The sequence below is a fragment of the Aquarana catesbeiana genome, linkage group LG07, assembly GCF_042186555.1.
Source record: "Aquarana catesbeiana isolate 2022-GZ linkage group LG07, ASM4218655v1, whole genome shotgun sequence".
Classification (NCBI taxonomy): domain Eukaryota; kingdom Metazoa; phylum Chordata; class Amphibia; order Anura; family Ranidae; genus Aquarana; species Aquarana catesbeiana.
Window position 1 is genome coordinate 5,781,033 of NC_133330.1, and position 22,784 is coordinate 5,803,816.

A 22,784-nucleotide genomic window follows, 5' to 3' on the forward strand; every position below is an offset into this window, starting at 1 on the left:
TATTAGTACATGCACCTTACAAATCCCACAAGTATTCCTAGATCTATGCATCCCAGTCACTTTCTAAAGTGGGGGGGGGGGTCTCCCTACCGTAATCATGATGATTAGTCATAGGGTTATATTAACACCTTCCCATCCGTCCCCAGTGTCCCTTTAACTGGGCTAGGGGCAGGAAAGTCTGTCTGATCATGTGACCACTGTGATCGGCTGTCACAGTGGCCACATGATCAGGAGACAGTCCTACCAGACCCTGATTATTACTAAAGACCAAGAGCGCTAAGGGCACAAAAAAACTCTTGCTGTCCATAGACGCATACCCAGGCATACGCACATACCAGCATGTTCAGGAGGAAATCAAGACAAATTTAATTTAATTAAATTTTAATAGCAAAATTAACACTAGTAGATTTTCTCTATAAGATAAGAAATCTTCATTTTTTTTTAAATCAGGTCTACTTTAAGGAGCAGGAACAATATGCCTTTTACTTTTACTACATTGGTAAAGGTAGCTGTAAAGATTTCCTGCTACTTGAATATTGTTGTGCTTATTTTCTCTTCTCTATTAAACTTTGTCTTTACTTAAAATTTGCCGAGGGACCTCCTCGCCAACCAACAAGAGCGGCAGACGATTATATTAGTCATGTCTGATCTTGTTGCGCTCAGCTGCAAAATTGCACCCAAATGATCTTTAATTTCTTGTTTTTTTTTTTTTTTTTTTTCAAAGAGCTACAAGCCTTTGTAGTCCCCAACATGGTCACAAAATAACGTCCTCAGAGACTTGTGCTGAGTGAAAATTATATCACTCAGGTCCAAAAGTAGAAAAAAAAAAAGATGATCTCACCTCTTACAAGACATCCCTTTAGAATTCTACATAATCCACAAGGAAGGCAAGTCGTTGTAAAATAATTAATTTGCAATTAGCTTGTCAAAATGATCTCCATAATGATGTGACATACATTGAGAAATTAATTGTCCATCCCAAGCTGTCCGGGAAGCCTTGTATATATGGTGGCCTGTCCATTGCGTTGAGGCGCCACCATGCCGTGCCATCTTCTCTAAGCTTCATACATGAGTCTGACATTTTCCTTCAAATCTTCTGACCTTCCAATGAGGTTATCGAAGGTCCTTGTGTTCTTAGCGCTGGTTACCGTTGTCCATGAATCAACTCAATCCAGGTGCCGCCTAGAGAAGCAGAATATAGATTCCTTCTGGAGGGACGGGGACATTATCATTGGGGTCATCACCTTGATTCATTCCACCATTTATCAGCCACATGTGACTTATCAGGAGAAACCAGAAGCTGCTTCTTGTGAAGAGTAAGTCACACCGATCTTCTGTTTTCTCCTTCCTTCTGTTAAAAGTATTAGATTTTTGCAGCCCAATAAATATAAAACATATGTGCAAATTTTTTTATTTTTTTATTTTTGGGTTTATTTAAAAAAGAAAAGTCTGTATGTAATGCCTGGAATCAGCAACAATGCCCTTGGTAGTCCGAGGGATCATGTGATCTTCAACCTCCGCTTTGGGTCATATGAGGGAGTTTGAAACGACAGCTTTTATTTTTTGTGTTTATTTAATTTTTACTTAAAATGTTAGTGTAGCCAAAAAGGGGGGGATTTGGGACTTTAAATGAGGCACATTGTTTGTGCCTCCATCCTGGGTTCAAGTACATAAAAAAGGGGAATGTGGGACTTTAAATGAGACAACTGACTTGTGGAGGTGGAGTATATAGTAATGATTTTTTATTTATTTATTTGTAACAATAGTAAAAAAGTATTTTCATATGTATACATGCATAAACATAATGGATACATATACATTAGCTAGGCAGCACATGAAAGATAGTAAATGTTGATAAATATAATACAAGGTGTTTCATATTAGCAGGCATTAGTACATCATATGCAAAAGAGCTGCTATAAGATAGGTACACATACACATTGATAATGAGATAGTACTCGATGAATTTTAGATGTATAAAAAGTATATATGGGCCAGTGAATAAGTAATGAGCTGGACTTGTCTGAGCACCCCATGGAAACTCAACGCGTTTCATGGCTATATGCCATTCATCAGGAGTTGGGTACAGAAGTAAACTGTAAATATAAATAAATATGTAATATTAGTAAATATGTTCTACCCCTTTAAAGGGAGTAAAGACCTCATGGGGAGAAAGAGATCTGTACTCACAAGTCGGCTGGAGCACTGTGCTTGGCTGGCATAGAGGAGGATGGGACCCCAAATGGTTGTCTGTTCCGGAGCTGAGGCCAGGAACACCACCCCAGCCAAGAAAACCTCCACATAGCATGCTTGATTGCTGCAACACATTTCACATGTGTGGGGATGATTAAAAGTGTGGTGTTCTGAAAGAAAATATGTGTAAAAACAGTGAGAAAAGTAAAAAAGTGAGAAAATGTAAAAAGTGAAAAAAAAAGTGAAAGTGTGTTTTTTTTTCTCCAATCCTCCACACATACTTCCCTTAACCTGTTAATTAAGCAAAAAAAAATATATATATAGCCCATTAAAAGATAAATAACAAAACCAACTTTTGCTGCAATATTCAGCTTTGGTGCTGCAGTACTTTCTTTTTGCCACTAGATGCCCTCAGTATAATGGCCAGTATTCATGCATCCTACTTCCTCTGAGCCCAGGTTGTCCTGGACCTGCCCCCCCCCCCCAGCCTATTATTGGACAGTAAAAGGAGCAGCACAATCATGAGGCCATCTCTCTGATCTCTCCTCCTATCTGCGTGTTTCTTGCCAGCATGTAAACTGATTGCCCTCTTGTGCTGCTTCTTCCTCTCACATTCCAGCTCTGCTGAACAGGGACTGCAAGAGGCTGACACCAGGTCACATTCAGGGACTTACACTGATTGTTTTGAACTGCTTACTGTCCACAAGCCATATATATATATGTGTGTGTGTGTGTATATGTATATCAGTTGATGGGTGGGTTACCTTCTTTTCTTTTATTCTGTGATGTCCAAGCACAGTCAGGGTGGACTCCCAATTCTCCACCGATAATTAATTAGAAGAAAAAGACGGGACCAGTGCTTCAATGCAATTCTTCTTTACTTCAAAACTTTTCAAATTCCAATACAAAAGTGCAGGCATACAAGCCACTGTACAGTATGGAGCATCACTGCTCTTCGTCAGGCTTCTCTGGCTGTGTGTGGTATACTGATAAAAAAAATTGTGCATTTATCCAATTCCCAAGATGTGCCACACAGATATAAAGCCAAATTACCTTGATTAATTGCAAACCTAAAGCCAATCATTAACCCCATCCTACTACATGCAGAAATCACCAATTAGTATATACCATAAATTATAAACCGAAGTAATTGAATATATACACATGCTATGTACATTTAAAGGAAGGATGATAGAGATACTATGTCTACATCAATCACCCAGCCTGAAACAGAAACATATCAACCATTCATATCCATATTTTATGATCCTACTGAGATATTTCCAAGGGGGTTACTCTCCAACATGATTCCCCGGTTTTTTAATCTGATAACGCTCTGTTTCAATTTTGTTCCAAAGTCTGTAACTGATTAGGAACATTCAAAATAGCGAGATGTGTCCATAGGACCTAAAGAAAAAAAAAAACATATACATATATGTATATATCAAATATACACATGTATATAATCAAAACAGACTGTCTATATACATTATAAAAATAGCTATAGGTCATAGTCTCTATTCACCCCCTTGGGGTGAAGAGACTGTATTATATAACAATATATTTTATAACAACTATAACAAATATATTATATAACAACTATTTCCTGTTCAAAGAACAGTTTTATGTGCAGCTGAACGGAGTTGCGATGGGCTCCAAGGTTGCCCCGCCATACGCATGTTCATTCATGAATGATTTTGAACACAGATATATTTTTATCAATGAAATTGTCCAGAAGCACCGCGCCACCTGGTGGCACTATATAGATGACATCTTTGCGATATGGCGGGGCAACATTGAATCCCTCAAAATGTTTGATGAGGCATTGAATGGGTTTTCCCCAGACATTCAGTTCAAAATGCATATTGGTGGTGATTCTGTTCCTTTTTTGGACACAAGGATATATATCGATCGAGGCCAGATCGACACCGATTTATATATTAAGCCCACTGATAGGAATCAACTTTTATTATTTAACAGTCATCACCCACCCCATGTTTTTAAATCTATCACGAGAAGCCAATTACTTAGGGTTGTACGTATTGTCAGTAATGAGACAATTAGGCCTACCAGACTAAGGGAAATGTGTCAGAGGTTTAGAGAGCGAGGATACCCAGAGAGATTTATCCAGCAAGAATTTAACAAAATTCAGCCAACCGATACATTTTGTGTTTCTAGGAAACGTAAACAGGTGAAACCAAGGATACCTTTTGTATTTCAGTTTCACAGCTACAGTGAAAAGATTTTTCAATGTTGTGAAAAAACACTGGCCTCTCCTGAAGCCATCCTATCCCCAAATAGATGGGTTGCAACAGATCCCCATGAGAGCCTATCGGAGAAATAAAACATTAAGGGACTCATTGGTGCGATCTGAGTTTAGGGTTAATACCCAGGAAGCCAAATTGACTTTCCTTGGCAAAAAAAAAAAAAGAAAAGGATGTTTTCCCTGTTTAAACTGCATTCAATGCGATCTCCTAATGAAAGGTGACCATTATATTCGTCCTATTAGTAAGGAGAAAATAATGATTAATTGGTTTCCATACTTGTCAGTCATCATATGTGGTATATATATCCTCGTATGTCCTTGTAACCTCATATATGAGGGCGAGACTACCCAAAAGATCAAGGATCGAGTAGCCCAACATCGTAGCACGATCAGACATTCCCAACCCGGCTTGCCGGTATCAAGACACTTTTTGGAGAAAGGACCTAATGAGTCAGAGTTACGCTTTATGGTGTTAGAGGAGGTTTTTCGTGACGGAAGGGGGGGTGACAGAATCTTGAAACTTAAAAAACGTGAAGTGTGGTGGATCAATAGGTTCCCAAGGGGATGAATAGAGACTATGACCTATACCTATTTTTGTAATGTATATAGAAAGTCTGTTTTGATTATATACATGTGTATATTTGATATATACATATATGTATATGTTTTTATTTCTTTAGGTCCTATGGACACATCTCGCTACTTTGAATGTTCGTAATCAGTTACAGACTTTGGAACAAAATTGAAACAGAGCGTTATCAGATTAAAAAAACGGGGAATCATGTTGGAGAGTAACCCCTTGGAAATATCTCAGTAGGATCGTAAAATATGGATATGAATGGATGATATGTTTCTGTTTCAGGCTGGGTGATTGATGTAGAGTAGGGATGAGCCGAACACCCCCCTGTTCGGTTCGCACCAGAACATGCGAACAGGAAAAAAGTTCGCTCGAACACGCGAACACCGTTAAAGTCTATGGGACACGAACACGAATAATCAAAAGTGCTAATTTTAAAGGTTTATATGCAAGTTATTGTCATAAAAAGTGTTTGGGGACCTGGGTCCTGCCCCAGGGGACATGGATCAATGCAAAAAAAAGTTTTAAAAACGGACGTTTTTTCGGAAGCAGTGATTATAATAAGGCTTAAAGTCAAACAATAAAAGTGTAATATCCCTTTAAATTTCGTAGCTGGGGGGTGTCTATAGTATGCCTGTAAAGGGGCGCATGTTTCCCGTGTTTAGAACAGTCTGACAGCAAAATGACATTTGGAAGGAAAAAACCCATTTAAAACTACCCGCGGCTATTGCATTGCCGACAATACACATAGAAGTTCATTGATAAAAACGGCATGGGAATTCCCCACAGGGAAACCCCGAACCAAAATAAAAAAAAAAAAAATGACGTGGGGGTCCCCCTAAATTCCATACCAGGCCCTTCAGGTCTGGTATGGATATTAAGGGGAACTCCGCGCCAAACAAAAAAAAAAAAAAGACGTGGGGTCCCCCCAAAATCCATACCAGACCCTTATCCGAGCACGCAACCTGGCAGGCCGCAGGAAAAGAGGGGGGGACGAGAGTGCGGCCCCCCCCTCCTGAACCGTACCAGGCCACATGCCCTCAACATTGGGAGGGTGCTTTGGGGTAGCCCCCCAAAACACCTTGTCCCCATGTTGATGAGGACAAGGGCCTCATCCCCACAACCCTGGCCGGTGGTTGTGGGGGTCTGCGGGCGGGGGGCTTATCGGAATCTGGAAGCCCCCTTTAACAAGGGGACCCCCAGATCCCGGCCCCCCCCTGTGTGAAATGGTAAGGGGGTACTTACCCCTACCATTTCACTAAAAAACTGTCAAAAATGTTAAAAATGACAAGAGACAGTTTTTGACAATTCCTTTATTTAACCACTTCCCGCCCGCCCTATAGCGGATTGACGTCCGGGAAGTGGTTCTGTTGTCCTGACTGGACGTCATATGACGTCCAGCAGGATAACATGCCGCAGCGCGCCCCTGGGGGCGCGCATCGCGGCGATCGGTGGAGCGGTGTGTCAGTCTGACACACCGCTACACTGATCTTGGTAAAAAGCCTCCGGCGGAGGCTCTTTACCACATGATCAGCCGTGTCCAATCACGGCTGATCACGCTGTCAATAGGAAGAGCCGTTGATCGGCTCTTCCTCACTCGCGTCTGACAGACGCAAGTAGAGGAGAGCCGATCGGCAGCTCTCCTGGCAGGGGGGGTCTGCGCTGATTGTTTATCAGCGCAGCCCCCCCTCAGATCACCCCACTGGACCACCAGGGATGCCACTAGGACCACCAGGGAAGGGGCAACGTGGATGGCCAGGTATGTACCCCATGGCCATCCACATGTGCCCAATCTGTGCCAATCAGTGCCCACAAATGGGCACTGATTGGCACTATTATGTCAATGATCTGCCCAGCAATGCCCAGATCTGCCCAGCAATGCTTTATCAGTGCCACCTGTCATTGCCCATCTGTGCCACCTGTCATTGCCCATCGGTGCCACCTGTCAGTACCCATCTGTGCCCATCAGTGGCCACCTATCAGTGCCCATCGGTACCACACATCAGTGCCACACATAAGTACCCACCAGTGCCACCCATATATACCAATCAATGCCACCTACGAGTGCCCATCAGTGCCGCCTATGTGTGCCCATCAGTGCCACCTATGAGTGCCCATCAGTGCCGCATACCAGTGCCCCCTATCAGTGCCCATCAGTGCCACCTCATCGGTGCCCATCAGTGCCGCCGTATCAGTGCCCATCAGTGCAGCCATATCAGTGCCCATTATTGAAGGAGAAAGCGTACTTATTTACAAAAAAATTAAACAGAAACAAAGAAAAACTTGTTTTTTTTCGAAATTTTCGGTCTTTTTTTATTTGTTGCGCAAAAAATAAAAACCGCAGAGGTGATCAAATACCACCAAAAGAAAGCTCTATTTGTGGGAACAAAATGATAAAAAATTTGTTTGGGTACAGTGTAGCATGATTGCGCAATTGTCATTCAAATTGCAACAGCGCTGAAAGGTGAAAATTGGGCTGGGCGGGAAGGTGTCTAAGTGCCTGGTATTGAAGTGGTTAAATGCTTCTTCTTTCTTCTATCTTCCTTCATCTTCTTCTTCTGGTTCTTCTGGCTCTTCTGGTTCTTCCTCCGGAGTTCTCGTCCAGCATCTCCTCCACGGCGTCTTCTATCTTCTTCTCCTTGGGCCGCTCCGCACCCATGGCATGGGGGGAGGCTCCCGCTCTTCTCTTCATCTTCTTTTTCATCCTCTTCTCTTCTTCCTTCTTCTCTTCTTCTCTTCTTCATTTTCTTCTCTGGGCCGCTCCGCATCCATGCTGGCATGGAGGGAGGCTCCCGCTGTGTGACGGAGTCTCCTCATCTGACGGTTCTTAAATAATGGGGGGCGGGACCACCCGGTGACTCCGCCCCCCCTCTGACGCACGGTGACTTGACGGGACTTCTCTGTGACGTCACGGGGAATGCCACAGGGAAGTCCCGTCATGTCCCGTGCATCAGAGGGGGAGGGGTCACCGGGTGGCCCCACCCCCTGTTATTTAAGAACCGTCAGACAAGGAGACGCCGTCACACAGCGGGAGCCTCCCTCCATGCCGGCATGGATGCGGAGCGGCCCGGAGAAGGAAATGAAGAGAAGAAGAGAAGAAGGAAGAAGAGAAGAGGATGAAGAAGAAGATGAAGAGAAGAGCGGGAGCATCCCCCCATACCATGTGTGCGGAGCGGCCCGAGGAGAAGAAGATAGAAGATGCCGCGGAGGAGATACTGGACGAGAATGCCGGAGGAAGAACCAGAAGAGCCAGAAGAACCAGAAGGAGAAAAAGATGAAGGAAGGTAGAAGAAGAAGCATTTAAATAAAGGAATTGTCAAAAACTGTCTCTTGTAATTTTTAACATTTTTGACAGTTTTTTAGTGAAATGGTAGGGGTAAGTACCCCCTTACCATTTCACACAGGGGGGGGCCGGGATCTGGGGGTCCCCTTGTTAAAGGGGGCTTCCAGATTCTGATAAGCCCCCCGCCCGCAGACCCCCACAACCACCAGCCAGGGTTGTGGGGATGAGGCCCTTGTCCTCATCAACATGGGGACAAGGTGTTTTGGGGGGCTACCCCAAAGCACCCTCCCAATGTTGAGGGCATGTGGCCTGGTACGGTTCAGGAGGGGGGGCGCACTCTCGTCCCCCCTCTTTTCCTGAGGCCTGCCAGGTTGCGTGCTCGGATAAGGGTCTGGTATGGATTCTTGGGGGGACCCCACGCCGTTTTTTTTTTTTTTGCGCGGGGTTCCCCTTAAAATCCATACCAGACCTGAAGGGTCTGGTATGGAATTTAGGGGGAACCCCACGTCATTTTTTTTTTACATTTTGGCCGGGGTTCCCCTTAATATCCATACCAGACCTGAAGGGCATGGTATGGAATTTAGGGGGACCCCCATGTCATTTTTTTTTTTTTTAAATTTTGGTTCGGGGTTTCCCTGTGGGGAATTCCTATGCCGTTTTTATCAATGAACTTCTATGTGTATTGTCGGCAATGCAATAGCCGCGGGTAGTTTTAAATGGGTTTTTTCCTTCCAAATGTCATTTTGCTGTCAGACTGTTCTAAACACAGGAAACATGCGCCCCTTTACAGGCATACTATAGACACCCCCCAGGTACGAAATTTAAAGGGATATTACACTTTTATTGTTTGACTGTAAGCATTATTAAAATCACTGCTCCTGAAAAAACGTCCGTTTTTAAAACTTTTTTTTGCATTGATCCATGTCCCCTGGGACAGGACCCGGGTCCCCAAACACTTTTTATGACAATAACTTGCATATTAGCCTTTAAAATTAGCACTTTTGATTTCTCCCATAGACTTTTAAAGGGTGTTCTGCGGCATTCAAATTTGCCGCGAACACCCCAAATTGTTCGCTGTTCGGCGAACTCGAAGCTCATCCCTAATGTAGAAATAGTATCTCTATCATCCTTCCTTTAAATGTACATAGCATGTGCATATATTCAATTAGTTCGGTTTATCATTTATGGTATATACTAATTGGTGATTTCTGCATGTAGTAGGATGGGGTTAATGATTGGCTTTAGGTTTGCAATTAATCAAGGTAATTGGGCTTTATATCTGTGTGGCACATCTTGGGAATTGGATAAATGCACAATTTTTTATCAGTATACTACACACAGCCAGAGAAGCCTGACGAAGAGCAGTGATATATATAGATAGATATATATTTATTAAATGTATTATTTATAAAATATATATATATATATATATATATATATATATATATATATATATATATATATATATATATATATATATATATATATATATATATATATATATATATATATAATATATATATATATATATATATATATATATATATATATATATCTCTATCTATATATATATAGATATATATGGCCTCAGCAGAAAGCGGTTATACCAGATTCATGGCTGCAGTCTAATATTCCCCTGATGTCACAATAAAGAGTACCTGTCGCTGCCCAAAGTGGCTTTTTCACCTTTTGTGATACAATAAAGTTTAATTAAAAAAAAAAATGAAAAAAGTAATAAAATAAAATAAAAAAAGTAATGTAAATAAAATTAAATAAAATGAATAAAAATAATTAAAAAAAATGTAAGAGTACCCTTGTCCCTCCATGCTTCCGTACAAATGCAGGTCAGACACGCACATGTGAACAGTGATTGCACCACACATGTGAGATGTTAACGCTAATGTTAGAATGAGTGCAATAATTCTAATGCCAGAGGTAAACCGATAACCTGTAAAGGCTTTTAAAGCATCGCCTAGGAACACTTTTAGGCACATAGTTGCTGCCATTTCACAGATGTGCGCAATTTTAAATCTTGACATGTTTGGTATCTATTTACTTGATGCAACATTATCTTTTATATTTTATTTTACAAATTGGATATTATATTGTGTTTGTGTGCGTTTTGTTTGTTTTTTGTTTGATAAACAACTGCGCAAATATCAGGTGACATAAAAAATTTCAACAACCACCATTTTATTCTCTAGGGCCTCTGCTTTAAAAAAAATGTATAATGTTTGAAAATTCTAAGTCATTTTCTAGCAAAAAAATAAATAAAAATAAATGCTGATTTTAAAATGTGTACAAAATGTCAAACTTGTTCCCATAGGCAAGTGGTTAAAAAAAACACATTTAACCACTTCAGCCCCAGAAGGTTTTACCACCTTCGTGACCAGGCCATTTTTTGCGATACGGCACTGCGTTACTGACAATTGCGCGATCGTGCGACGCTGTACCCAAATAAAATTGATGTCCTTTTTTTCCCCACAAAAATAGAGGAAAAATCCAACAAATACATTTCGGTGGTATTTGATCATCTCTGCTGTTTTTATTTTTTGCACTATAAACAAAAAAAGACTGACAATTTTGAAAAAAAAAACCTGTATTTTTTTTTTTTTACTTTCTGCTATAATACATATCCAATAAAGAAATTGGCTTCACCTGAAATGCGTAGGCCATATCCTTGACATCTTATACTACCAGGACCCGCACACCCTGGACTAAAGAAACAGTAAACTGTATTCTTCTTCAGACTGTAATGTGTTTTAAAAGTTTCCATCCATGGATGGCAAATAAAGTTTTTCTATATTTTTAAAATTGTGTTATAAATGCCTATTTACAATCCACTGAGACACATGTAAAGCCCCAGTCTACTCCTTCTTGAATTTGAATCTAGTCATGTACCCAGCCTAGGAGACTCGGAGGTTTGACCTTTCAGGTCAGCCTTGCCGTCTTTTAGTTCAGAAGACACAACACACATTATCATAATTATAAACACAGGACACCTTCACACAATAGCAGAAGCTCTCAGAATTACATTGCAGACCATGGAATCCACATCCAAGCAATGCTTTGTTTAATCAGGGATTGCAGACGGTATGGCAACAGTCTACAAAACTCTTACAATGGTCCATCATTCTGATACAGTGGAATTAATGTATGATAGATTTCTTGAGGGATATTGTTTATAAACATTACTGTTCCATGTTAGGTAATCCAAACCACATTCTTAATGTCCATCATTTTCTCAGCCACCCTGTGCCCTTAATATACACTGGGTGACAGACATAGGAGGTGCATGGGGAACTGCAACAAGGGTTTCCCAAAATCTCCAAGGGATTCTGGGTTCCACAAGGACACTAGGTAGAATCTCTTCTTCCACAAGCCCCCCGCCCAAAGTGACTCCAGTCACAGGACACTAAGTAGAATCTCTTCTTCCACGAGCCCCCCGCCCAAAGTGACTCCTGTCACAGGACACTAAGTAGAATCTCTTCTTCCACGAGCCCCCCTGCCCAATCACAGGACAGTAGAATCACTTTTTCCACATAATGGACACTAAGTAGAATCTCTTCTTCCACATAATGGACACTAAGTAGAATCTCTTCTTCCACATAATGGACACTAAGGAGAATCTCTTCTTCCACACTAAGTAGAGTCACTTCTTCCACATAATGGACACGAGGTATAATCTCTTCCTCCACACATTGGACACTAAGTAGAATCTCTTCTTCTGCATAACAGGCACTAAGTAGAATCTCTTCTTCTACATAACGGGCACTAAGTAGAATCTTTTCTTCTACATAATAGTCACTGAGTGTATTATTTTCTTCCACATAATGGACACTAAGTAGAACATCTTCTTCCACATAATGGACACTAAGTAGAACCTCTTCTTCCACATAATGGACACTAAGTAGAACCTCTTCTTCCACATAATGGACACTAAGTAGAATCTCTTCTGCCACATATTGTACACTAAGTAGATGATTTTCTTCTACATAATAGTCACTAAGTGTAATATTTTCTTCCACATAATGGACACTAAGTAGAATCTCTTCTTCCACATAATGAACACTAAGTAGAATCTCTTCTTCCACATAATGAACACTAAGTAGAATCTCTTCTTCCACATAATGAACACTAAGTAGAATTTCTTCTTCCACATAATGAACACTAAGTAGAATCTCTTCTTGGACAGTTTTGTCATTAGGTATTATCGGGATGTACTGGCTATAGTATTCGCCATCGAGGAGATCAATCAGAACAGGAACCTTCTGCCAAACCTGACTTTGGGTTTTGATATATTTGACACATGTGTGTCGGAGGCGAGAGCGATTCAAGCCACAATGATGTTGCTCTGGGAGAAGAAGGACTTGGTCTATAATGGTATCGGAGGCTGGAAGCTTCCATTCCTAGCTGGTATTGTTGGAGATTCAATGTCAACTTTATCCATCCCGATTGCCAGGATAGCGGGTCTGTGCAATTACCCTCAGGTACAATTCTCAGGATTCACTACTATTATACAGTATAAGCAAAAACCCTGCTTCCAAAGCTCCCCCCTCCAGCCTTTTCCAGCCTCTTATTACCAAAAGTGCCCCCTCTGTAGATGTCTTCACCTGCTCTTCCCCCGGGAGGGCACAATCTGAGTTCAGGAATCATTCAGGGTCACCAATCCCAGAGCTCTCAGGGGCACAGGGGGGGTCTGGACAACATGGCTGGGGTTTATTTTATTTTGTGGCCATAATAATCATCTTTTTTTCCAATATTTTTTGTATCATTGAACTATTTCTGATTATTGTTTCTTTACTACTTTTGAAGTTCAGGTATTCAAAGTTGTTTCTGTGTTTGAATATAAAGTTCTACATATGATGTGGCGTCCTCTTTGCGGACCTGATTACTCCTTTTTTGCTAGCAATACAAAACCTATTTAAAGGACTCCTTTACAAGGGTGGTGGACCTTGCTGTAGCACTGCAAAGTAATCTGTAGTAGATTGCTTTTCAGAGTGCATTTGATAGGTGGGGATCTGGTTATATGTCACTTCCTCACTGCCTGTTTTAACCCTAAAGATGTCGACACACTGCGCTGCAAGGTGTGAATTGCGCACAGTTGCAGCGTGACCCCATTCACTCAAATTGGTTGGGTCCAGCGACGGTACTGCCTTCTGAATGCATTATGCCATCATGCCATTTAATTTTTGCTATGGCCACAAAGCAAAGCATCATGGTCACTGAATGTGCACAGCCTTCTGCTGCTGAATACCTTCGTTTAGGTGGGTGGTCAGGAGGAGGTAAAATTGTTGCTTAACGATCTACCCTTATTTTTGAATAAGCCCAAAGGGTCTAAAGCAGGGATGTGCAATTAGCAGACCTCCAGCTGTTTTAAAACTACTTAAAACTACAAGTCCCATCATGCCTCTGCCTCTTAGTGTCTTGTTATGCATCATGGGACTTGTAGTTCTGCAACAGCTGGATGTCTTCTAATTGCATATCCCTTTCTTACTTCATCCAAAATGGAAAACAATGTGCCTTTACATAAGCTTAGGGAATAATGTAATAAGAATTTGCATAGCCCAGTGGAAGGGTACATTCGTTCTGTACGAATGGGCCACAAACTTAAATAATATATATTCTGTACTGTTCAAATGTAAGTAATTGATTTTAAATTAAAAATACTGCATCTGGCCACTAGATGGACCTAAGTATTGTAGGTCACTCCTATAGCTCCATCTAGTGACTAATGCAGTATTTTCTGGGAAAATGAATGATTAACATTCAAACGGCAAAGGATATAGCCTATTTACAATAGTTTTTTTGCCTCATTTGCAGAGAACGAATGTACATGCACTTTGATTGGGCTATGAAAATTCTTTTTAAATAGAGTGGGGTCCTTTCACTGGGCCAGTGGCTATGTACATTTTTTTTCTAAATCAACCTCTATAACTATAGAGCCATCAGAATTGATCATGCCCCTATGGACACCCAAATGATTCTTATTTATTGTATTTTTTTGTGACAGTCCAATTAGCCCAAATTTAGGATTGTTTAGATCAACAAGATCTCTAACAGATGCTCCTCAATTTTTTTAGATTAGTTTTGGTGCTTTTGATCCAGATTTGGGTGACAGGATTCAGTTCCCCTCCTTCCTCCGCACGGTGCCGAACGAGAACATCCAGAACAAAGCCATTTCTCAGCTGCTAAAACATCTGGAGTGGACCTGGGTTGGGATCCTGACCAGAGACGACGACTTGGGGGTTCTAGATGGACAAAACCTGAAAGATGAGATTAATCTGAACCAAGGCTGCGTGGCCTTCCTGGAGAAAATCCATTACCGTTACGCCCCTCAAAAAATAAAAAAAATCCTGGAGGTGGTTATGAATTCCACCGCGGTTGCCGTCGTTGTGTACTGCGAGGAGATGCACGTCAAGCCTCTACTGGACATGATGTCAGAGAATGGGAAAAAGAGCAAAATCTGGATCTACACCTTGTGCTTTACATTCATTCCGGGTATGTTTTCAGAAAGCCAGTCCAGATTACTGAACGGTTCCATCGGCCTGGTCTTACACAGTGAGCCCATGCCTCAGTTCGGCCAATATCTCCACCATCTTCATCCATCCAGATATACAGGCGACATCTTTATGAAACAGTTTTGGGAAATTGTCTTTGAGTGCCAATGGCGTGCCGATGGAAATGTTGCAAATTATAGCGACAGTATTAGACTTTGCACAGGAGATGCTAGTTTGGATGAGGTGGACTTCCTTTTTGAACTGAGCGATCTGAGTTATACTTTCCAGGCCTACATCGCGGTCTACGCCTTTGCTTACGCTCTTCATAACCTCTTACATTGTGCAAATCAGACCTTAACTTCTGGGAGCTGCAATGAGGAAAATCTTCTGCCCTGGAAGGTATGAATTTTATTTTTTGTTCAGCAAAATTTCGATTAAATTGGCAAAACCCACGAATTTCTGTTTGGCTTCAACAATTGTACGACCTGCGAAAAAGGTGTCCAGTTATGAAAGAGAGAAAAGCCGCAATGGTGATGATTGCATCCTATCTCTTGTGTGTACCAGTTTATGTAGCTGATGAGATGAGGAGCAGGGAACATGTTCTTCACCTCTCATCACAGCACACAATGGTTCTGCCATTCGCTTCTACACAGACAGCCAGTTTATGAAGGAGAGATCTGAAGATCTCACTGGTGGTCTGCGATTCTCCAGCCAAGAGGTGAAAAATCTTGGAGAGAAGCTGGTGTGATGTGAAGAAGACTTCCTTCTTCCTATATATCACACCAGTGGGTTAAAAATTTAAGTTATATAATAACTCTATACAGATTATATATGCCACTGGTACATGGGGGGATTAGGGTGTGCCCAGGCACACCCAGCACACCCCGTGCACACGTCTATGGTCTGAACCTAAGTTAGGATTGAAGTTTGGCTGTTCAGGCATTATGGAATTCTCCAGGTCAGACCGATCCTTTAGGCCATGTTCAGATCTTTGTGTGTTGGAAACGCATACAAAATTGCTCGCTTTCCCAACAGGCAGAGAAACGTGTTACCCTTTAGCAGACGCATGGCAGTGCCATTCATTGGTAATTGAACCCCTATACATCTGCAAACCTCGCTCGTTCAAGCCACACAGTGCTGCACAATTTAATAAAGAGTCATGGACTTCTTTTCTGCATTTCTCGTGAGTAGGGAGGCCTATTGAAACGAATGGGCTGCCCTACACACGATGGATGGGGACTTTCGAAAATGCACCTGCTCCTGGTCACACCTGTAAGTGTAAACCAAGCCTTGTGCTTATAAAGCATAATCATTGTGTAACAGAAGAATATTTTTACACTTTTGTATCTCTTGTACTGTAGAGGTGAAGAAATGTGTCTTGTATATGAAGGTCACCAAGGAGGAAACATATTGTGACATTTCCCAACAAACATTAATAAATTTCCTCTGCAGACCTCTTAGTCATAGAAAAATGACTGCTTCAGATTTATTGCTCTCTAATGACGCGTACACACGAGCGGACTTTACGGCAGACTTTGCCCGGCGGACTTTTCGACGGACTTTACAACGGACGTTCTGAATGAACGGACTTGCCTACACACAATCCACCAAAGTCCTTCGAATTCGTACGTGATGACGTATGACCGGACTAAAACAAGGAAGTTCATAGCCAGTAGCCAATAGCTGCCCTAGCGTGGCTTTATGTCCATCGAACTAGCATACAGACGGCGGACTTTTCGACTGGACTTGATTTCGACGGATTGATTTAAAACATGTTTCAAATCTAAGTCCGTCCAACTTTTGAGAAAACAAAGTCCGCTGGACCCCACACACGATCGAGTTGTCTGACGAAATCCAGTCCGCTGGGCAAAGTCTGCCGTAAAGTCCGCTCGTGTGTACGCGGCATTAGTCATAAGAAATGATTGCTTTGGTTGTATTGCTCAATGTCTCTCATTGTTTCAGGTCTTCAGACAACTGAAGAATGTCTTCTTCAGGACCCAGTCCGGGGATGCTGTGTTCTTCAATGAGATTGGAGAAGTTCCGGCAATGTTCGATATCATGAATCTGCAGATCTTCCCCAATAACGAGTACAGGCTGGTCAAAGTGGGTCGATACGATTCCCGAGAACGTCAAGATGAACAGATCTCCCTACACACTGGTTCTGTGATATGGAACCCAGAATATACACAGGTAACATGGATCACTTCCATAAAACAGGGTAATGCTATCTTGTGTCTGAGGAAATTACACTTATTGGGGTTCAAAGCAGGGGCTGACAGGCAACTTTTGGCCCAGCGGGTAAATACAACCCAGAGGCGCATGGTGCAGCGACTTGGCCCCCCTCCCACTCTCCCTCTTTCCTGCATCCCAACCCCTATCCCAGGCTGAAGCTGCACTCAGGTACTCTCTGCTCAATGGGTGGGTCGGCTGGACAGTGCCTGCTGCACCAACTCAGAGGTTCCTGATTTGGCCAGCAGGGGGCGGCCAGAGGCTGCAGGGGGAAGCCAGGTCTTCTTAGTCGGCACTGGCCGGAGGAGGAGAGCCTTTTGGGGGGGCACAGAGTACACCAGCCATACTGGGGTGGTGGCCGTGCTCTGTCCTTGCCCTCATCCTGCACCCAATAGGACAATGATGGGGAGTAGTTACTTCTCTTCACCAGAAAGTCTTTAGGCATGTTGGAAGCAGTGTGGCCTTTTTACGGGGCTTCAGAGCAGGTCGGGGGGGGCAATTGTCCTCCTTCCCCTCTGACCCAGTCCACCCCTGGTTCAAAAACAAGTTACAGCCATTCCTGGTATGTCCTGGTGGGATTTAAATCCTCCCTCCAGCCCCCCTTCAGTCTTGCTCAGGTGTACCGGCTCCTCCCCCTTCAGTCTTGCACAGGTGTACAGGCTCCTCCCCTTCAGTCTTGCACAGGTGTACCGGCTCCTCCCCTTCAGTCTTACACAGGTGTACCGGCTCCTCCCCTTCAGTCTTACACAGGTGTACCGGCTCCTCCCCTTCAGTCTTACACAGGTGTACCGGCTCCTCCCCTTCAGTCTTACACAGGTGTACTGGCTCCTCTCCTGGACTGAAACAGCTTCCTCTGATGTCATTGCACACTGTGAGCTTCTCACCTTGTGCATTAGAAGCTGCAGCAAGTCAGACAGAGTCCGCCTTATTTTCTGGCTGGAGGACGCCCAGCATGCAGACACCACCAATCAAGAGATTTGATGTTAGCATAACTCCTCCCAGCATTTAGTGGGTGGATCTTCTTGGCCCTCCCACAGCTCTGCTCTCTGTACAGACTATGTACAGCACAGTGATGATGTCACTGCTATTTTTTACAACATTATATCTGGGTTTGCAAAGGCATTTTCTACACACAACGTAGATTTATATCCTTTGTAATTATTGAGGAATAAACATTTTTTTGTGCCTGGAGTTCAGCTTTAAGATGAAGCCCGCCAAGCTTCATTAATACCTAAAATATCACTTTTTTTGGTGGACTGACCCTTTAAATTAGGACGAGTAACTTACTTAAAAATGTGGCTTTTTGCATTGACATACCTCCTTAGACCCAGTTGGACTGGACAGAATGGTCACCTGCTGATTTGGCACCATCCGCAGGCCGCTGAACTCTCCAAAAAGACACAGAAGTTGGATCCAACACAATTTTACTTCAGCTAAATTGCCATACAGAGGAGGTTTTCCAGTATTTTCAAGTGTAAGCAGACATTAACTTCCCTAAGCCCTGTCTCTGTGAATAAATAACACTGACTGAGGGAAAATGGGCAGCACAGTGGCTATGTGGTCAGCACTTCCGCCTAGCAGCTCTAAGGTCGAAACCCAACCATGACATGAGCTGCCTGGAGTTTGCATGTTCTCCCTGTCCCTGCATGGGTTTCCTCCCACACTCCAAAGTCATGCTGGTAGGTTATTTGGATCCTGTCTAAATTGGCCCTAGTCAGTGGCGGCCTGTCCATACGGGGCGTCACCCCCTAATCCATGCACCCGGTCCCTAATCTACATTTTTTTTGAAGCACGTGATTAGGGCCTGAGGCTGTAATTGGCTTCAAAAAGGGTGGGCTCAGGGTGCAGAGCTCTGTGCTCTGAGCCCACCCAGTTGTGTGACAATAGCGAATACATTTTCTCTATTGTCTTCCTAATTCTCTTCCTGGCCAATCAGGAAGCAGTTGGCCAGGGAGCCTCAGGACCCACTTCCTGTTTGGCCGGGAGGAGAAGCAACGGCCCAGGAGCGTGGAGCGAGATCCCTGTCATCTGCCTCCTATACTAAGGAGTCCTCTGTCTGTCCGTCTCCCGCAGGGAGGGGGGGGGGGGTGGTCGCCGCCTTCATGTCTATTTTCCCAGGGGGGGGGTGCGGAATTGGCATTGGTTTGCCGTCCCCCCCAAAATATTGAGCACCAGCTGCCACTGGCCTTAGTATGTGGATGAATGTGAGTTAGGGACCTTAGACTCATGTGAATATACAGTATATATGAAGCTCTGTGTAAATTGACAGTGCTATATAAGTAACTGTAATAAGTAAAAGTGAAATAAACAGAGAGGGGCTAGCTAGGACTGAACTAACTAGCACTAAACAGGTGGTGGGGGGTACAGGGAAAATACAAAAATTCATGGAAGTAAACAAGTTGCAGTGACTCAAAACTACCACTAGATGTCAGCATACTACAAACAATGACAGTTCAATGCAAGACATGAAAGTGGGGCAGAACAATTGGCAACATGGCAACCATTGTGGTTGGTTTTAATTACAGATGTATCTTTTTGGTGTTTGGTATAACTGGAATACTTTGCACCCCACTCAATATTTACCAATCACAAGACAGTAAAATTGGATATGCTGCAATGTTCTCCCCAATACAAAATGATACAAATGTTTACAGTTTGGTTGTTGTTGGCAACATCAAAGCTCTCCGATTCCGAATGTTTCTTGTTTTGATGGTCTCACCTCTGGTGGTTGTTCTGTTGTAAATATGTTTATTCATTATTTTCTATTCTCAGATGCCGCGGTCGGTGTGCAGTGAGATGTGTGCGCCGGGACATAGAAAGGTGTCGATCAAAGATCGGCCGATCTGCTGCTTTCAGTGTGTCCCGTGTTCCCTCGGAGAGATCGCCAATGAAACAGGTGAAGATACTCACTGGAATCATATTGCGACATCACTTCTGAAATCTTACCAGCTATAAGGTGGACTATGGACCGGGCTATGAACATTCAAATACGTCCTAATGTTTAACAATTGGCTTTACAACAAGCCCTCACTGACCCCTGCAGCTACAGGCACGGTGGAGAAAGTTTGCAATGAAAGCAGTGAAGTCATTCAAGTTAAGTCTCGGCACTCTGCTCTCTCCCCTCTTCCTGTGCACCTGCTCTGTGTTTACTTTAGACATTAGAAATCTTAAGGGCTTGCCAAGTCACTGCTGGGAGGGGGGTGCAAGCTGAGCTGAGCTGCTGAGTCACTGCTGGGAGGGGGCACGGGTGAGCTGATTCACCGTTTGGAGGGAGGAGCAGAGCTACAGAGCGAAAGTGAAAATAAAACTGTAAAGTTTCTTCTGCAGTCTTTGAGCATGAACTACTCCACAGTGTTTATGGTTACAAAGGTCAGTAGGTGCTTCTCTTAAAGAATATTAACTGCTTGTTAGGAATATGTAATTATTTGAATGTCTACAGCCTGGCCACAGCTTTACTTAAAAGGGCATGAAAGCTTTCAAACAAAAATTTCCTAATAAAGTTGTCCTCGCCCCCTGAGTTCAAGTAGTCACCCCCCCACCCCTCCACCAAGCTCCATAGTTACTGAGATCCTACCACTGAGGCTAGGCACAATGCTTGCATCCTGCAGGCCAGGTTCTTCATCGCAATGTTTGCAGATGTGCAGTAGAAAGATTTCCACGGGGCTGTGCTGAACTTGCAAAGTAATATCCTGTAGATAGTGGCCTACACTCCCTTGGAAGATCAAAGTCACTTCTCTTCTGACAAAGCGGGTTAATTATTCCCTCAGCCACAGGATGGTTGGACTTTCTGCCACCAACTTACTTCTGGTTCAACTCTGCACAAGGTTCTTCAGTAGGCCCACAGCTAAGCCTAGCTGGGACATTGCTGTCTTCACAAGGGCTCCTCTATCTTCATCTGCCCCAGGACCAGAGCCCCTTCAAAGGGGGTATCCTCCTGCAGCACTGGACCCAGGAACTCTGCCCTCTGCTGCCAGGCCTCGGACTATTTATGGGCTCTCCCTCCACCTTCTGGGCACACCTTCCCAGGGATTGGTTGAAGTGCCATAAATATTCATACTGCCTGTCCTGCTCTCCCCCACACTTTGCTTCCAGAAGGCTCTAGAAGACAGGGGGTGTAGCAGAGCAGCAGCCTGTGAGACACTGAGCAGCCCTAAGCAATCAACCCCTGCTCCACTAATTACAGAGGAGCCAAACTAAATTGACCTACCAGCCTACTCTGATCTTGGAAGGTGCTACACAGTGTTAACGTAGGCTGTCAATGAGATTGAACCATAGATCACAAGTAATTGTCACAATGGGAGTGCCCCTATGCAAAAAAAAAATTCTCCACAAATGTTTCCATTCCTAATTTCATGTCTGGGACAGACTAGATGGATCACTTGGCCTTTTTCCATCCATCGTCACTATTTTATGTTTTCATATTTCTATATTTGACAGCTCATTTTCATCTTAAAAAAGAATTAAAATGGTGTAAAACGGTCCCAGCTGTCATAGATTGTGTCAAATGTTTTTAATTCTATCAAAAAATGGTTTTGAAAAGAATGGAAACTAATATTTTTTTTTGTATTATTTTCAGATGCGACTGTTTGTATGAAGTGTCCTGATGACCAATGGCCAAGTGAGCAGCAGGATATTTGTCTCCTGAAGATGATCCAGTTCTTATCCTACGAGGACACGATGGGCGTCTCTTTGGCTGCAGTTTCTGTGACATTCTCAATGACTGGCCTCTCAATGTTGTGTATCTTCCGAAAGTACTCCGAGACTCCGGTGGTCAAAGCCAACAACAGAAACATCAGTTATGTTATCCTTGTAGGCCTCATTGTCTGCTTTCTGTCCACCTTCTTATTCATTGGCTACCCTGTCCACATTATCTGCTATATTCGACAGGTTATTTTTGGGATAACCTTCTCTGTGGTTGTCTCTGGCATGTTGGCCAAGACCATAACTGTGATTCTTATCTTCCAGTCCACCAAGCCTGGCTCAATCGGCAAACGTTTGGATTCCAGAATCTCCAATGTTGTCATATACTTCTGCCCGCTTTTCCAAGTGGCCATCTGTGTGGTTTGGCTTGTGACATCTCCCCCATACCCGAAATTAAACATGACTTCCAAAGCAGACGCCATCATTGCAGAATGCAACGAGGGCTCCAACTTTTTCTTTTATTGCATGTTGGGTTATATGGGCTTTTTAGCCACCATAAGTTTCATAGTGGCCTTTCTGTCCAGGAAGCTTCCGGACAGTTTCAACGAAGGGCAATATATCACTTTTAGCATGTTTGCGTTTCTTAGTGTCTGGATATGTTTTATTCCTGCTTACCTGAGCTCAGAGGGGGAGAACATTGTCATTGTAGAAGTCTTTGCCATACTAGCTTCTAGTGCGGGGTTGTTGGCTTGTCTTTTTTTTCCCAAGTGCTACATTATCTTGTTCCATCCTGAAATGAACACCAAGCAATATGTACGGGGAAAGTAGTAACCTATTACCACTGCTATGGTGGCTTGTCCTACAAAGAGGTTGCCATCTTTTTACCAGGATCCAGAAGGTGATTGAAGGTGCAACACCATAAAAATGTAAAGTCCAAAAAATGTTATTCCAAAGATTGACAAACCTACGCATTTCAGGGTCCAGGCTGTGTGCCCTTTCATCAGGGATCAGGATGCCCCAGGTAATAAAAGAGAAGGTTCATCTTTTCTAAATAAAATATTTTGTGGATCGATGATGGAAAGAAATACTCCAAAA

The 22,784-nt window shown here is 43.0% G+C and overlaps 1 protein-coding gene across 1 annotated transcript; it reads left to right on the forward strand.

Moving 5' to 3' along the window:
• Positions 1-12,662: 12,662 nt before the first annotated feature.
• LOC141102478 (vomeronasal type-2 receptor 26-like) lies at positions 12,663-22,517 on the forward strand. Its single transcript, XM_073591415.1, has 5 exons — positions 12,663-12,809; positions 14,403-15,218; positions 16,782-17,009; positions 19,821-19,944; positions 21,625-22,517. The coding sequence occupies exons 1-5, from the start codon at positions 12,663-12,665 to the stop codon at positions 22,515-22,517; spliced, it is 2,208 nt and encodes a 735-aa protein (XP_073447516.1).
• Positions 22,518-22,784: the final 267 nt, after the last annotated feature.